At 35.5% G+C, this 18,633-nt stretch overlaps 1 protein-coding gene across 1 annotated transcript in view; it reads right to left on the bottom strand.

The window, feature by feature from the left end:
* The window catches only part of ARHGAP20 (Rho GTPase activating protein 20), a 76,259-nt gene that overhangs the window by 19,238 nt on the left and 38,388 nt on the right, over nucleotides 1–18,633 (bottom strand). Inside the window, exons 5-8 of the mRNA XM_072405273.1 lie at nucleotides 16,299–16,340; nucleotides 11,354–11,438; nucleotides 3,100–3,177; nucleotides 760–826 (exon numbers count right to left, since the gene is read on the bottom strand). Coding sequence (XP_072261374.1) covers nucleotides 760–826; nucleotides 3,100–3,177; nucleotides 11,354–11,438; nucleotides 16,299–16,340 — 272 coding nt within the window. The remainder of the gene's footprint in view (nucleotides 1–759; nucleotides 827–3,099; nucleotides 3,178–11,353; nucleotides 11,439–16,298; nucleotides 16,341–18,633) is intronic.

Genomic DNA, 18,633 nt, shown 5'->3' with positions numbered 1-18,633 from the left:
AGAAAGGGCAGGCATGTTAGCCTCTCCCCTTATGCACTTGTTACTACTACAAGTGCAACAGTTATGTCATTCTGGCCCAACCAATGAAGATGGCCAAAGATTACTAATAAGAAGAGAAGAAACGTAAGGGAAGAAGAGGGTGATTCCTGGGACGGAACAGGGATGAGTTTAGCGGGCAGCCTATGTATTTTGAATGGCCAACATTTTACAAATTCCAAAAGCGTTAAAATCAGATATCTAACAATCTCATATAGGTGGGATAGTCTGTTGTCTACATCCATTTGTCCATACAGTGTGATTCTACAGTGTCCACTAAAAATATTTTTTCTTTTTTTAAAGAGATAAATTAAAATTATCTTTTAATATACAAAGTATTAGGAATTTAATCATTTCTCTTTCCTAACATTTTCATATTGTGTATTTTTAGTACATTAACACTTTTTCAGACCTAAGTCTTTAAATGGATTCATAATCTTTATATAGTTTAATGGGTGGAGTAAAAATCGATTACTATAAATGCTTGGCAGGCTCTGATTGTATCATTGATGGGCTGAGCATTCTATAGGTCTGACATAACTTACTTAAAATAAACCTGAAATATATTTCAAAAGAAAACATCAATAGAGTAGAACAATAGCATGTATCTGTTGTGCAATAACTGGAGAGGTTATCTATTCATACATTCTTGTCATATCTCTGTGACGGTGCGACAGGCTCCATTTAAACACTTAAGCTGAAGCTGACATTCCTTGAACGTACCAATAAGAGGATAAGGAGCATCATCTTTGCCCGAGGTGACCCAGAGCTGGTAATCTGTATCTGAGCCCTGTGGAGAAAACAACATAGGATGAACTGAGGAACATTTACTGGCCACAAAGCAAAAATTGACCGTATGAACATTTTTTAACAAGCCCCTGTAAAATAATACCTGCTTCCCCACTATATGCTGGGGTTCTTCTGCCATCTGCTGTGTTACTGCCGTATTCTGTTCTAGCATAGGCATTGGCACATCAAATAAAGAACACAATGGACAATCAGGCTTCCAACAGACCTGAAATTGTGTAAAGATTGAGAATTTCTGGGTGGCAGTTGATTTTTAGTCAAGGGAGCCAGCGACTGCTTTGGGGGTAGGTAGGAGCAGGTTTCTAGTATATTTATAAAACACGCATTTTATATATGGCAGTCTCTTTTATTATTTTAACATAAAAGCCTACAATAATCTGTGGTTCCCACCCTTTAGTGAAATGACAAAGTTCCTGCAAATCCTAAATTTACTGTTGATTGTATGCAAACAGCCGCCAACGATGCCCATAATGCATTATTGTGTCCAATACATAAAACACAATGCCCACCTTTTATTGCCCATATTGCTGTATATTAAAAAGTTTTTTAAACATATATATATAAATATATATATATATTAATATATATATCAGGTTAGCAGGTTTTCTGTTTTCTACAGCTCACAGCACACCAAGGTGGCTTTTCATTTACTTATTTACTCTAGGTTGGCTTCACACATATACCATATGGAAACACATAGTAAAATGTGCATTGTAGCAATCTATACTACATAGGGCATAAACATCCAGCACTGTGTGTGTAGCTTTGCAGTACAATTCAATTAGAAAGGTACTCAAACACACATGTACAGAAACTGGCAAATAATCCAAAGCACAGAGCACCCAAATGACATGGTGTAATACGGAACAGAGGTATAAAGGGCCTCTTCCTTACCGGTAATGATGTGCATTGCCAAGCCCCACTGATCAGAAAATCTAAAACTTTTTTTATTATTACTTCCCATAATAAATTTCTTAAAGAGAAAATCAAGAATATTGCAACATGTACACACAACCTGTCTGACACACTGAAATATTTTGTAGGTAATGAAGCTGCACTGTGATTCACCTACTATACTACAAGAAAATTCCTTGCACAAAAAAGTCTTCATCCCATTATGGTTTCTTGCACTAAATCACTTCTTTCTTGTTATAAACTAGTCATGCAATGCACATCTAAATTACATATTAAACTTGCAGCAATCCCTCCATCATTTGGTGACATCACAAGTGAGTAATCCCTGCACAGTTATGAAAACAATCTTCCACGAGTGAAATTGATTATCTCTAGCACACATTTCACAGATAATCCCTTCTGCAGATTACATCATGTTGGAAGGATAATATGATATTATATAAAATGGAATTTTGATTTAAATCAGAACAGAACAGTAATTACGAAATATCTGACAAGCTGCTGAGAGTTGGGAAAGTGAGATGATTCTATTAGACCAGAAGATGGACAGCAAAGAAAATTGTTATCCTACACTCTCATAGTGACAAACCACACAGCCATTGGCGGGTGCGGGATTTGAACTAATGCACTGCAGAGCTCATGCTACCTGGCTTTAAAGGATCAGTAAGCTAAAATATGAGTTCATTTAGAGAATAAAACATTTATAAAACAGGCCTGAAATGGCTACTCAAATGGGAAAATAGCAATGTCAATGTAAAAATAGCATTGACCTTGGCATTGGTGCACATGGCACATGGTCCTGACCACTGCCAACCATGGGTGTACTGAGTCATATGGCAGCCCAAATGCCTTTGGAAAATCAACACATTTTTATCTTAATGATTGTCACATTCTTTAAATTTCTTTCCACATTATATATGATTACCATATTTAAAGTATATTAATCTTGGTTAATAAAATGTATTATATGTTATAACATAAATATGTAATTGCAACAACAGTATATATTTTTAAATTTGTAGCGTATATTTAAATAATAGCTGATGATACTGCCACGAAGGTTCTTGTTCAGGCACTTCCTATGATATTTTGACAATTCTCTGTCCCTATTTACCATTATTGCCATTTGTCACCTTATCACAGGGGCTTCTGATAGAGACCAGCGGCTGGTATTACATTCATTACACAGGTTTGGTACACTGATATTACCATTAGCACACCCACTCTAAAGTGCTTTAGAAAAATACATTTTACTATTCAGGGTTTACATCCACATCTATTTTAAACACATTCATTTCCTAAACTGAAAATTGGTTTTAGGGGTATCAGAAAATCACTTACTTCCACACCAAACTGCTGTAAAGCCATTTTAATGACATCAGTCACTGTATCTTCATTGGTGACAGTCAGTGTTTTTGACTACAGGAAAAAAAAAGAAAGTGCAATTATTATTTCATATATAAGTAATTATATTTAATCATTTGGTAAGACATTCAAAATTGCAGCATTGGGGTTGGTTTGCAAAGGGAGATTAGGCTGTTTACTTAGCAAAGCAAATTATGAATAGACAATGGATGTTTCCCTGAGCTTTGTGAATGAGATGAAGCTCTGCTAACTTTAGCCATCCGAAACCCATGTTTTCTTACATTCACTTGCATGTGGTTGGGTATTTTTGCTGAGTATTTTTCCTACCTTATTCACTAAATGGGGATATTTCCTGTGTCTTCAGAATGATGGGTATTTTAAGAAAATAATACTAGTGATAAAAAATGTGTCTACATATAAAAGGCATTACTTAAATCTTTGTGCGTTTTAGCTTTGAGTTGTTTTGGGTTTCTGTAAAAAAATAATACCTCCTCTCCTTATGCAGGGTGCCTATTCATGTATTTTCTTCCCCTTTATTTTACTTCAGGTACCCCTCCAAACAAGTCATGTGTAGCACAGTGATGAAGTAATGGCCATTGTTATACAGTAATATCAAGATTTTCTGCACACAAAGTAGATTTAAATCGTTTGTGGCTTTTGGTGAATATTTAAAATTTCAGTTCAGCTTTAATTGTTCCCTACTCCGCAGAAAATTAAAAAGTTTGATCTTTAGACATACCTTAGCAGACCTATATTAAGAGAGTGTATAAAAAGTGCTATTGCTGAACTCATTGTAAAGAATGCTAATTACCTGGACGTAAACCTGATCTATTGGATTTAGTATTTTCATTCACTCGTCTACAACAAGCATGCATTCATCAATAGGGAAAAAAATTGCCGACCTCGCGCATGCAAAGTGAGATCCGCAAGTTTTCCCTAATCTACGTCACCCACTTTCCCGCCTGCGCAGTGCGAGATCAGGTGATGAAAGAAGAAAACGGAAGAAGAGAGGAGAAGATGTCAGCGCCTGGCGCTCCCTTTACCCTGGGAAGACAGATATTGGGATGATGCGGGACCCGTAGGAAGAATGGATAGACTGATCTGCGGGTATGTGTGATTTTTTTTTTTTACTTTGGCTTTACTTTGGGTTTACTTTGGCTTTAATAGGACCATGTGAGTTTGTATCCTTAATCCCTAATTTTGTCCATAGAAGATTCTGTTTGAGCCTTATTTTCCGCTGAAATGAGTTTGATAAGTGTTATGTCTTTTCATTAAATGGTAGGTCAAGTTGGAAACTTGGTTAACCAAATGTGCTCAAGTTCTGGACACCCTAGGACACACATTAATAATTGTTGCACTTAAGTGGAACTATAATGGATCAAGCAGGAAAGAAAGAGATAGGCACCCTACAATGAAATGGGGACAGATGAGTATCACAAGGTTTAGTTCCTCTTTAAACTGACCTAAAATTGGGAGAAAACCAAGAGCTGCCTCCTCCTAAAATATGTGTGTTGTCTGTATTTGTCCAGATTCTATTCTTTTTAATCACAAAGCCATTTGAAAAACATTTGTATTAAAAAAATAATAGCAAAAAGAGTCAAAATTCCTAATCTCTGTATCCATTGCTGGTGATCAGTTTAGGAAGCATTGAGCCCAATGCATCAAAATGATAGCCAGGTAATCATCAATTTCAGGAGAGTTGGGCTTTTTAAAGTTGCAATTAAGCTTTGTATCGCATTTTCAACTGCATTTTCAATCACATGAACAAAGTGGTTCACAACTTCTCCCAAACAGTTGAATAGGAGCACTTGAGAACTACTTGTGCATGTGTTTGCTCATGGTTGTGCTTGCATTGCAGTTGAGTTGCAGCATGGATCCTGGAAGCAGAATGTTGCTTTTGGCCATGTGGTTACTTTTCTTCCTCTAGAGACTTAATGTACAACTTGCAAAGTGTAAAAGGTGCCTGGGTCAGCTACATTTAGAACACCAAAAAAACAACTTAATTGCAAATTACCACTTGTCAAAATGTCCTGCTTTTTGCAGAAATTTTAAAGGACATAAACATTCCCAAGTTTGCTTATCCGTTATGCAATCTGCTTTTGGTAAAGGGTGTCAGTAAAACCTTTATGTTTAGTGGCAAATTCATTTTAAACACACAATACAAAGCTCTATAAATTTAAACAGAAGTTTACTAAAGTTCATTTGTAGGAGCAGAGCCCACAGCCTGGGTTGCACAGCACTTGAAATAAATGACAATATAACTGCGGCAGATTGGAGTGGATTACAAAGTAAACATGCCGTAGAGATGCATTCTTTTCCCCTGAGGTTCCTGAATTTAATTGACTCTGATAGGTCAGATGATCCAAACCTGGCACCAGTGAAGGATTAGGTTATATGGTACATTTTGTCAGTCTAGAAAAAACTGTGGTCACTTCCATACATATTGCACATCTGAGATATTAAAAGAGACATGAATATGACATAACTGTCATCTGACACTTTATCCTTCACCAGTAAAATTGCAAGGTACAAATGCAACTGTCTAACCAATTCAAAATCAAGCTTATTTGTATGTGTGAGGTATAAAGTAAAAGCAAACTGGACTCCAAGCATTGTATTCAATAATATATCTATATATATATATGCACTTTTTGAAATGCAAGCAGTGTAAGCACCCATAGTTCCACTTTTAAAAATCCATGGAAGGAGTTACCCCTTCTGCAATAATCCCTCCTTTCTATCTGATCACTCTGGGTTTCTGGCGTAAGCCAGGAATGATTAAACTCCCATGAATGAGTGTGGGTGTTATGTCATTCCATCCCAAGCAATCAAGATAGCCAAAGATCTTCTACTAGAAGACTGGAAAACAGAAGATGGAAACTTCATGCAAAGGAATGGGGATGGATGAGTAACATAGGTTTAATCTGTTTTTGCACAGGAGGGTGGGGTTTGGGAGTGGGACCTATCAAAGTCCTATGTCATATGTGCTAAGAACCATACTGATAGAAAGATTAGCTCATTGACCTGTTGATTCTTACAAGATAGGAAAAGGTACAAAACCTGTAAATTAGATCAAACTGCAACAGAGAAAAATCTCCAGCCCTAATGTGTGGTGGAGATTTGCAAATATCAGAACTAGATGGTCAAATATAACCATCCTTTGACAGGGTTAAAGAGCCTTTGCATTTTATTTCACTGTTTTTCTAGCATTATAGCAAAAAGAAGAGCCGTTTCTGAAAAAACGCCTGCACAAATTAAATAAAAAAACACCTTTATAGTAAACATTATAAGCAAAAAAATACACAGTTATGAGATTATTGCTGTCTGTGCCTTTTTGTCTGGTGAAGGCCAGTGCAGAACCCCAATTTCATCCCTACTGAACATTTTTGGGTTAATTGGAATGCTGATTGCAGATCTTGTCATTTAACAACCTGATCTCACACATGTTTCTTGGCTGCCACTCATGTGGAAACTCTTCCCAGCCAAATGGAGGGTTCAAAAGTCTTAGAGTAAAGGTCAACTCTATATTAATGAATCGGATGTCCAACAAGCTCATACAGGTTTGATGGTTTTGTGCCATAAATTATTGGGCCCATAGTGTATAAATCTTGATACAAAGTACCTCAATAATATAAATAAATGAATAATGAATGTGACGTTGATAAAATTAAGTTGAGTATTCTCCAAAATACATTCCTGCTTCCTACCACGACTATGTAAGCCCAGAATTGATGTGCCAGTGTCTATTGCACAACTTTCCCCAGCACAAATATGGACAGTTTTATGTAACTGCAGCTGGAGAAGTCTGGCATCATTTATACGTGACTTTTAAAGAAGTAGGCTGTGGCTGAAGTAAAGAAGATTAAGTGTAACATAAACTGTCTGTGAACTGTCATGTAACGTGGGATAATTATCAGAAAAGGTCCTGACCCAACAGCTAAATATAGGTAAGTATTTGTAAGGAGCACACTCAAGACGCTAAAGTGGATTCCATAAAGGGAAAGTAAATCTCCTTTTTACACACTAATAGTTCATCCACGTGTATCAGAAACTCCAGGACTGGTGCTAATACTAGGTATACTTATTAGCATCTGACACCTTGCATTTACATTGGAGTGTACATCACAAGAATAGTAGTGTACAAAACTTTTATTGTATTGATCAATTCGACAAAAAAGTTTTTGAAGAAAAAAATATTTAAAAATTGTAAAAAACAAAACATAATTTTAGCAAAAATAAAGTAAAGATTTGCTAAACTGTAGCATCCAAATCTGGAGTAAAAAGTGAAGTTTTTTGATAGTTACCTCTAATGTTCTAGCTTTAAATTCACTGATGCTTATAAAAAATTGCTATTGCTATAGGTTGCAATACATTGTTATAAAATTTAGACATCAGAAAAGTTACAGACTATGATACAAAAGTCCTAAGATGCAAAGTTTTATAATGCTATGCCATGTGTATATTGGAGCACTTTTATGAAAATGATTACACTGGGGAATGCATTTTTTGTTGAGTTAGATCTTTTTTTTTTACTAATTCTTGGGTGGTGAATCTAGAAATGACCCCAGTTTTTTGCTATCACATTCAGTTTTTACGATACAGGATACCCTTCATTTTTGTAAAAAACATACTAATTTTACATACAATGAAAAAATAATGAAATAATACCTTGAATGTACTGTTTATTTAAATTTCTTTTGTTCATACAAATGATTTATTGTTACTCTATGACATTTTATTTACAGTAAAACATTTGAAAATAATTGGGTAAGCGGGTAAAGTAAACATTTATGCTTATAGCCTTTCCTGGAGTGTTCAGTGTTAGGACAATCCTGCCGGATGCTCCAACAATAGTCAGCCATCATATGTACATCCCATCTACCCTGATACCGTCCTTCCATGACCTTCAAATCTTGGTGGAATCGTTCACTTTGCTCATCACTGACTGCACCAAGGTTTTCCGGGAAGTTAGAAAGATGGCTATGCAGAAAATGAGCGGCGCACAACCCCTGACCACACTGTTTTGTGTGTAAATGAATAGCTTATACAAATCCACGCTACAGTAATTTAACTAACTGCACTTTCAGAATCAGCATACCTATTTTAGTGTAAATAAGCTTAAAAATTGAAGTCAACAAAAAATTTGTTCAAAATTGTTCCCCAGTGTTATATTTCTTAGTGTCACTGCTCCATTTACTGCTTTGTAGTGGAGGGATGTCTGATTTTTAAAGTTGGTTTCCTGGGAGAAAACAAGGCATGCCTTACTACAGCTCTGTATTCATTAATAAAACATCCCCTGTATTTTTAAGGATGTAAAAGAAAATACACATTTCCAAGCCACCACTTGCTGTTCTGAGTTTAGAATAAAATATTGACTATTACTGCCTGTACAATCCTTACTAGTTTCAGAAATATTCACAGCCAAAATTCTGCAAACATGCCAAAAGCTTGATTTACTAAAGTGTAAAGTGAAGTGAAATGATCCAATGTTTACTTCGGATGTCCTATCCTGTTTAAAAAAAGCTGCTGGTTTTCTTCAAAACTCCTTCAACATGTGAACTGGCAATTTTGATCAGTAAAAGAAGAGTATTAGAGCTTTTTAGTTAAAAATACTCTTGTAATGGGTTAGAAGGGGTAATAATAAACAGAGATGTTGTTATAATAAATGTTAGGCAGGGCTCCCTTTGGCTGCTGGTTGTTGAGAGCACTTTCTAAAGATTAGCATCCTGCTGAAGTGGATGGAGGGCATAGATCTGCATTGCTCAGTTGGGCAAAATTGGGGTATTCCCTATCAATATCCGATAAATATATAGATAAAATGTAGGGAATGAGCTTCAAAACACAATCACGGCAGAGTGCTCTGCCCACTTTTATTGATCAAAACAGCAACAAAAACTAGCAAAATCCAAAGTTTTCCCACGTGGGAGATCAGTGTTATTCAGAGCCTTGTAGACTTTGTCTTTCTTGGTCCTTCAGACCTTAACCTTTGGGAGACTTCATGGGCTCTCCCAGCATGCAGGCAGGCAAGTTCCCCCTAATTCTTAGGCAGATGCTTTTTTTTATCAATGGCCAGGTGACCAAGAGCCATCCTCATTTTCTGACCTGAAAGAGGGATGGAGTGCCTGCCCCCCCCCCCCCCCCCCCTCTCCATTTCAGATGGAGAGAGAGAGAGAGAGAGAGAGGGGTCCACATTATTTATTTAGGTAGTCATTGTGGAAAGACTGATTCTTTATATTATCCATTATTTTGAAATTGGATGTCCAGTAAGCTTATATAGGTCACAAACATTTGTCTATATAATGTAGAAAAGTTGGAATCTTATTGATTCCTATGGCCATCTGGGCTTCCTCTAGGTTACAAAAATCTGCCATATTGTATAGGAGGAAAACGATCAACAAATGTCCTGATGCAATAAATGACAAACACTTCAAAAATGCAATTATAAGCACTGTAGCTAACATAAGTTAGGCTAAATATAACATATAAAGTATAATACAAACTACTATAACAGTCTTTATCAGATGAAATACTCACATTATTACAAGTTATGGCAACTGAACATGGAATGTAAGAAATGTTTCTACACAAGGACCTTTGGTTAAATTTGATAATATGTTTCTTACTGTTGTTGCAATTTAAACTATTTTAAGTAGACATAATGAAAATGTTTATGTACAGAAAGAACTGAAAAAAACAAGATAACATTATATTTGCTATTTTTCAGATTTTACAATGCAAACATTTTCTTTTTCAGAGTTCAATGCTCAATTCAATGTAAAGAGATTGTTCCAGTAACAAAAAAAGTATGAAAAAAAGTGGAAGCACCTCTCATTGTTTCATCATTTGATCCCCGTAACATTGATGGGCTATCTAGCCAGATAACTACACCTTAAATAACACCGTTTCCTTGTATTGCCTTGTATAAGCATTTGCATCACTTTATTTTGAGTGATTTTAACATTTTTTAAATATTATTTTCTGATATTTATGTCTTGCACAGAACAAATGTAACAGTCTAAGAACATTTGATCTTTGAAGAAAAAAAATTAAAAACATTTACTTCTAAGAGGACCTAGCCTAGAAACATTTAATCCTAAAGGTTAAGAACATTCACTTAGAAGAGGAAAGAACAAAAGAACATTGGATTCTAAGGGAAAAGAACACTTAGAAAAGGAAAGAGCATGAGAACATTGGATGCTATGGGGAAAATAAATTAAGAAGAAGAAACCAAAAAAATGGATTTTACAAGAAAAGCAGAGCAAAGAACCTAAGAATATTGGATCCTAAGTGAAAAGAACATTCACTTATAAGACGAAAGAACCAAAGAACATTGTATCCTTAGGTAAAAGAACACAGAGAACGGGAAAGAGTCTAAGAACTATGGATCCTAAAGGAAAAGACATTCATTTAGAAGAGGAAAGCACCTAAAAATAATGGATCATAAGTAAAAATAGCATTTATTTGGAAGAGGAAAGAACCTATAAATATTGGATCCTAAGGGAAAAGAACATTCACTTAGAAGAGGAAGAAACTAAAGAACATTGGGCCCTTGGGGAAAAGAATACTTAAGAATGGAAAGATTCATAAGAAAACTGGATTATAAGTGAAAAGACATGTAGAATAGGAACGAGTCTAAGAACATTGGATCCTATGGGAAAAGACATTCACTTAGTAGAGGAAAGAACCTAAAAATATTGGATCCTAAGTGAAAAGAACATTCATTTAGAAGATGAAAGAACCTAAAATTTTGCGTTCTAGTGGAGTGAAAAGAGCATAAGAACACTGGATCATAAGGGAAAAGAACAAAAATTTAGAAGAGGAAAAAGCAAAGGACAAATAGAGGGAGTGCATCTTACTATTAGGGGCACAGGCAGCATCAAACCCATTGCTACAATATTGGATCCACTTTAATTTTGTGAGTTAGGACACTAGTGATGGGTGTCTGCATTGAAGAATCTCCACAAAAATGACACTCTCAGCAATAAAGAAAAATTGAATGAGGTTCATACCCACCTATATCTAAAAACAAAACAATTAAGCTATTGTTGCACCATAACTGCCATTGCCGATTAGGCCACCTTCATTGAGTGAACACAAAGAATCTCTGAGTGCTGTACATACTTGAGAAAATGTGTTTCATGGAATGTTATGAAGAGAAATATTTTCCTAACCTGGGTTACAGACGTCAGTATACCTACGTGAAATCGAATGAATTTATACAAACACTTACATAGGCACAGTTCCCAATATCCTTTGTAATAATCTTTAGAGGAATGATTTTTGGGTGGTCGTTTTCTTTCTCTTCCATGATATATCTAATAAACAAGAATAGAAAAAAGGTTTTAAAGGCTAAAGCTTCAAAGGAAATTCAATTTACAAAATGAAATACCAGAGATATATAATGTATATACACAAGACATTTTGTATTGCAATAGATTAAAAAAACACATTTTACTTTACAGTCTGTGATTTTCTAAAACTACAAAAAAATAAAGTTTTCCTTCTTTGCACCTATGGGAAGAGAATGCAATTTGTTGATAGGATTCCCCTTAAAACCTTTTCAATTTTTATATAATTAGTTCACTGGTCTGCAAGAAAAAAGAGCTCAGATAAAACAGATAAAAGAAAAACAATATCTGTCCTGTCACCTGCGATTCAGATTTTTGCCTTTGTGAAGAGCTAAGTCAGCTGAAGGTTCTTCAAAATGTTTATGCCAAGAATATTGGATGGGAAGCATGTTCCTTTCCTGCATACTGTTGTTAAACCTGCCAGCCACATTTTTGCTACTGGGCAATAAGTGACCTAGGGGCCTGTGTATGGGACCATAGTACTCAATGTTGGAATTTGTCATCTGACAAAAAAAACTAGATGCAGAAGATTCTTAAACTGGCTTAGATCTTCATAATAACGAATAATGATCGTTATTATGAAGGGCAATTGGAAACGATAGTCATTTTTACAGGAATTTCAATTTGCTCTTATGAACAGGTGTAGCTATACACCATTCAATTTTAATGGTAAGAACATTAATACATCCAGTAAAACATTGGTTGGTTACTTTAAACACCTATTCAATTCTAGCTAAGGATCATTCATCTGGACCACAGATTAGACGTTCTGCAGTTACGGCCTTTGTTTTAGTTCATTTATTTTAATTGGGAGACAAAAACTTGAGTTGGACTTAACCCTCAATTTGAGGATTTTACGTGAATGGCCTGTCTGGGTATCTACTGAACAAAATTAAGTATAAATCAGCAAAGAAGTTTGTAAAAAATCATTGTAATGCAGATATGTGACTTGAAAGTGCTTGACATTTTCACAGAAAAACATAATTGTTGTTTGAATAATATGGTTTATTAAGGTCGTTGTTTGCATGGTTTGTCTATTCTTTCTATGTAGGTTTCTTCAGTGCTTCATTTTCTTCCCAAATGCTTAAAATTTGCTGAGTTGATTAATGAATCCTGGAGTACAAATGGAACAGCTGGCAATAACAAGTAATGAAGTTTCATTTTTCAGTTACTGGAAAAATAATATAAGGGATGGGATTGCCTAATGCAGGCAAATACCTCTCTTCTGCATTAGTTTTCTTTAATCCATTGGTAAATAAATGTGATAAGTCAATCCCAGCAGTAGTTTGTTTGGCTTCCAAACTGACTTTAGAGCACAAGTGTTTATAAAATGACCCTGGACCCACTTATACATGAAGGCCAGCCCAAAAAACTGGGTCATCTATACTTACCTACGCTGGCCAATGTGTGGAAAACTGGGCCTGATTTATTAAAGCTCTCCAGTACTGGAGATGATAGACTATCATGGGAAAACCTGTGTGATCTAGCAAACCTTAAATGGATTTCTTAATAATCATTTGCTTTTAGATGCCAAATGTTTTTAATGCTAGACCAGATCCATTCCAGGTACGGTGGATCACCCAAGTTCTACCATGATGGGCCATCTTCACCAGTTTTGGAGAGCTTTAATAAATCAGGACCATAGTCTTTTTTACTTCCCCTTGTGCTACAGGTACTTCACACTTCTGGATGTATGAATATCTATCTGCTCCTCCTGCTGCATATAGTGGTTCCTCCTGCTCTCTACTGGACACATGTAGTGGGAGAAAAGTAGATATTTGGCTCATCTAAAAAAGTAAAGTAACTGCAGTGGTGATGGAACAGTGAACACATACAGTACAATAAACAGTACAATAATTTTTTGTAGGTGCTGGAGAAATTGATCACCTGGCAATTTTCTATATTACTTGGGTATAAGCACACATGTTGTGGTCATTATGAGAGGTGCCCACTCTCCTAGTTATGTTTCTTGATATTATATTATTTAGAATGAAGCACAAAAATTCAATATACCAGGGAGAGGTAAGCCACCCTAAAAATTATCACAGCATAGATGCAGGGCTTCAGGAAAATGTGGGGCTGTAATACACAACAGTTAAGGAAATTACCCAAAACTCCCTGGTAGTCATGAAAAGAGTCTGAAATGATGGCAATGAAAGCTTAGGAACACCCAAGGCATATAAAAATTAAAGGCTGACTCAACCTCAAAGACCAGGCTCCACCTATCACTTTTGGAATGACATAACCCTTTAATGATTTAAGTGGTGATAGACCCAAAAACATTAATTCAAATAATTTGAGTGTGCTTGGTATGTCCTGCTCCTTCTCCCCAGCAACTCCTGGACCACAGCTCATGTTTCTTCTGTGTAAACTTGTTGAACAGTGCAGGCAGATAAGAATTGTGCAGCAATGGTATAGCAAATTAAATGATTACCTCTGAACTGTATATGGCCAGCTAAAGCAACCTTAAAATTATTGAAAAAACACACTGTTGAATGTTTTAGTAACACTTATAGGTTATTTAATTTATTAATGTTAATCAGCTCCTAATAACTCCTTCCTACCCTTCTTCCTTTAGATAATATTTTGCTATTGTTTTGTTTCTTTTTATTAATATTAAACATATTAATAAACTCACAAAAAAGTATTACTATCAGATATTGTTTATTATAGTGGAAAAGTAAGCATCCAAAAGTGAGCAAAACAGTCTAATATGACCAAAGGAAGGTTCGGAGCCAAAAACTACATCATAGAGATCTTTCTGTGAGTGGCTCTTAGAGATATTACAAGCCAGGGGATGACTGGTCAATTAGACGTAACAATAAATATCACTTTTTGGTGGACTTTCCCTTTTAAGCTTCAGCCCACATATACTGTATATGGTTGCTTTCCTTTTCCTTTCTAAAAATAGGAAAAGGTAGAAACAAAATGTTGAGTGTTGATTTGTTAGCTGTTAGAAAAGTGATTACTTTTCATTTCAACACCACAATAAAAAAGTGGACTTGAACTTTCCAGTCCAAACAGCACAAATTCCGCAGACTGAAAAGAAAGCCAGGAAGACCACAGGAATCCAGCAGCAGCTGATCGTCCAGCATGCATCTCTGTATCACAATAAACCTATCCATCATATCCTTGACGGTAAGCATTTTTTAAGGAAAGTGATTTATATAAGGTACAGGGAAAAGGAGCAGTTTGTATTACAAAAGAATGATAAAGAAAACCAAAGTGCAGTGCTTTTTGTTTAATAAGTGCCTGATTTTATGAAGCTACCTCTTACTGTGCAACGTGCTATCACTTGACTACATTAAAGCTGCCGCCATCCAATCAACACACATTACCCACTTATAAAAAAAAAAAATAGAAAAAAAGGTTCATTAATGGGTCATCATGGGTCATCCTACACAAATCAATATATCAGTGTTTTTATATTTATTGTAGAGTTTGGGTCCATTCACACCTAGGTGTTGTGCAGAATATCAGAGTAAAAATACAGATTAGCCATTGCTTTTATTTGTTCTAGTTGATAGTAGTAGTTATGAAGATCTTGCTGTGCTAATATAAAACCCTTAAACACTGCATAGCAATATATAGTTAATAAATGTCCCTAAAACACCTAGCAAAATATTTCAAACATAAAAGCCAAAGTGATGTATTGGGATGCATTGTCCACATTTTTATGCATCTATGTGGGTTTTAGGACCTATTGATAGCAATGGCAGTAAAAAAATGTCAGCCTAGGTGTGGACTCCAGTTAGCCTGGAATATGATCTTCTACTTGAAAAATTCCATAGGATCACCTAAGCTGGAAGGGCTCATCAGTAATAAGCACAGTATCCATTTTTTTGGTCTCTATTGGTGAAATATCTGTGGTTATGTTGCTAGATCTACACATCAGCTGTGGACATTTTATTAAAAAAACTTTTTTTTTATTGCAACCCAAATGACTGTAAAATAGTGACACAATTATAAATATTAGACATCATATGTGATCAAAATAAAAGTATTTACAATATAATACACAAAAACAAGGTATGTATAAAAAGGAGGTAATATAACCTTCATTTATTCTAAATTATACATCTAGAAAGGTTGCAAAACAGTTGAAAATAATATAAAATAGCAGAAAAAAACAGATTCCTAACAATAAAAGATCTGAAAAGTAGAAGAGGGGTGGGGATGAGGGGATAAGGGAACCATTATTGAAAGAAGACAGCCTTCATAGAATAAGTAGACCCATTTCCAAAGAAATATCCCATACAGTCAAATATTCCTCTAAATAGCTATATTATACCCAATAAAAATAAGCCCCTAGAGGCTACTAAACCTTACTGTGCCCATTTTAAGGAACACTTGCATTCCATGTTGGATTTTTTAAGGGAATGAAACAGGTGGAGCTTGAACACCCAAAAGAAGCAAAGAACACCCAGATGGACAAGGAACATAACTGGAACTAATAGCAGAAGTAGCTCTGGAGTTGTACAAACTTATTTCAAGACGGGGGCTAGTTATTCCAATGAGCCTATACCTAAATCCTTTATAAAATATGTTAGGTATACTGACCCCTTGAGAGAAATCTAGTAATGATAGAAGGAGATCTTGGAATCACCAAATGAATGTTCAGCGAATCAAAATTTACACAGGAATTTTGATCAGGCCAATAACAGATCAGATGGGCTAGGAGTGTCTATGTCTATAAGTTAATATCTGTAAAGTTAACTTTTACCAATGGGGGAAGAGGAAATCATAGGATCGTGTTTTACACTGTAGGAAAACAATGGTATTACCCTAATTAAAAGAAGCCATCTACAATAAAAAGAAGCAACCTACCTTTCAAATAGCATAAACCACTTTTCTTTCTCTTCTGGAGTACTGCGAAAGAAAAACACATTCACGATTAATGAAGGGAACATTTTATATATTCAGGAAATATATTACACTAAAGCCTCTCTTCAGGAACACAGCTAAATACACAGCCAATGCACATATTTCCAAACTGTTCTACCTGCCAAGCAAATCTGTAACTCTCTTCAGTCAGCCTTATGATTCAGACAGCACACCCAGGTCAGGGAATTCAGTAAAATGAAACCGTATACTAATATGGAGGTGGTGGGTGGTGGATCACCTGATTTAACACATGAACTTTCTTTTCATTGTTGAATCTACATAAACTCATGATAGTATGATTGTAAGTGAACTGAGAGGTTACAATAGCAAACCTCACCAGTATGGGGTGACCTATAATTGTAGCTCCAGTGTATTACAAGAGGCCTATGGATTTCGGCACAAAAACAAGTAAAACATAAAACAAAATATTACTTTTACTAATATGAAAAAAAATAAAGTGTAGGCAAATATATATACAAAAAATAACAGGCATGTGAAAGGAAAGGTTCACATTGGCAAACTGACATAAAAAGCAGTACATGTGACATTTCCCAACATTGCTTAGGGAAGATGTGGTTGCAAATGTATACAACATTAACCTCTGTCCATCTGAGATGTTAAAATGCTATTGTGGGGAATAATTTACTGATTTGTATAGTCACCTTTTTTTTTTGCTAATTTTTAATTGTTCATAGCAGCAGCCATTCTTGCTTTGCTGAATTTGGGGTAAAAAGTATATGGAGGTCTCTAGCACCCATTTGGGGATTTATGTGATCTAGGGCATCTATAAAGAAAAAGGGGTTGTATCCTGGTGAGGTTGCTCTCATTTTGTACATTGCTATGTTTGTCCTATAGTTTGGAACTTAGTTTAGATTTAGGGACAATACTTTGAAAGGGGTGACAGACAGTGTGGCTTCACATGAATTTTTAAACCTATGCATTTAAATAATCTTTTTTTTTAATAATGAACTTGAATATATGTTGTTGAGTTTTTGTACTGATAAAATATATATATATATATATATTACACTTTTTCTGCTGTTATTTGGAAGCCTGATACAGCCCTTACTGCTTAAGAACACTCTGAAACCACAGCATAACTGGAAGGAGATCAGTGCTCTCCGCAGAGTTATTTAAGGAAACAATGTACTCCTGCCAGTTTTCCAGCAACAAGAACGGACTCTTCTTGATAAACATTTGGATTTTGTCACATATGTTCCTAAGCAGGTGTACTTTGCAATCAATCTTCAGCTGAAACTGCAAATTAAACATATTAGCAGTATTGTATTGTGATGGTTAGGTCAGTGATTGGTGTACGTGGCTACAGCACTTTATGTTAACTTTCTAAAAGTGTAATTGAGCTTAAATATACACTTTAGTAGCCATCTGTTTGTTCTTTGATGTGGTGATTCTTGTACAGTGAAGATTGAAACATGGGAAACTTTGCCTTTTAGTGTTTTAGCAGGAGAACCAGTCATAAGACTCATGAAGACAGCAAAACAGTTTCAACATTGTTCTACAGTAACATTTATTTTTAAATCTATTTAAACTGTACAGGGTCATTTTAGCCTCTGATTCAGCCTCTGAGTCTGAATGTCATTATAGTCTACAATAGACTACGGACTAAAAATGCAGATATATGTATTTATATATTATGTAAAAATGATGCTATATGCTATCATTATATGCTGATGCTATCGTAATTTTCTTTTTCTCCTATTTTAGTCAACACCAGGCCAGCTCACCATCCTAAACGATTAGGACTATCCAAACAATAAGGAGGTTAGCCATTACCCATTATTCCAATAACTAGGCCAACAATTAAAGACTTTAAGGGCCCATATTTCTGGACCCCCATTATGTCAACTTATTTTGAAACTGCTGTTCCATAACAATATTCACATCCGTACTCTAGTGTTAAAGCTGAGGACTTGGAGAATGTTTCAGACTTATAACTCAGGTCCTGCTGCAAAAAGTCAATCAGCCGTAACACTGGACGTCGAAGTTGGGAAACATTTTTTGAAGCAGCAAATTCAAGATACAGTAAATGTGGAAATGGTAGAAGTCTTTCTGGACATTAACAAAGTCTCTATTATTTACTATGACTTACACAGATGTCTTCAGTTGGACCAATTCAACATCCAGGACATGGGGCTTAGATATATGATCTTTAATTCTGGTCTTCTCAAACAACTTGACAAGACACCTTTAACTAGATTTTAAGGAGTGTTTGTGATTCAGACAGCATACCCAGGTCAGTATGTTTAATGCACTAGCT

The sequence above is a fragment of the Pyxicephalus adspersus genome, chromosome 1 (genome assembly GCF_032062135.1).
Source record: "Pyxicephalus adspersus chromosome 1, UCB_Pads_2.0, whole genome shotgun sequence".
Taxonomy (NCBI): Eukaryota; Metazoa; Chordata; class Amphibia; order Anura; family Pyxicephalidae; genus Pyxicephalus; species Pyxicephalus adspersus.
Note: the sequence above shows the minus strand (reverse complement) of the source record. Positions and strands in the feature narration are given on the sequence as shown.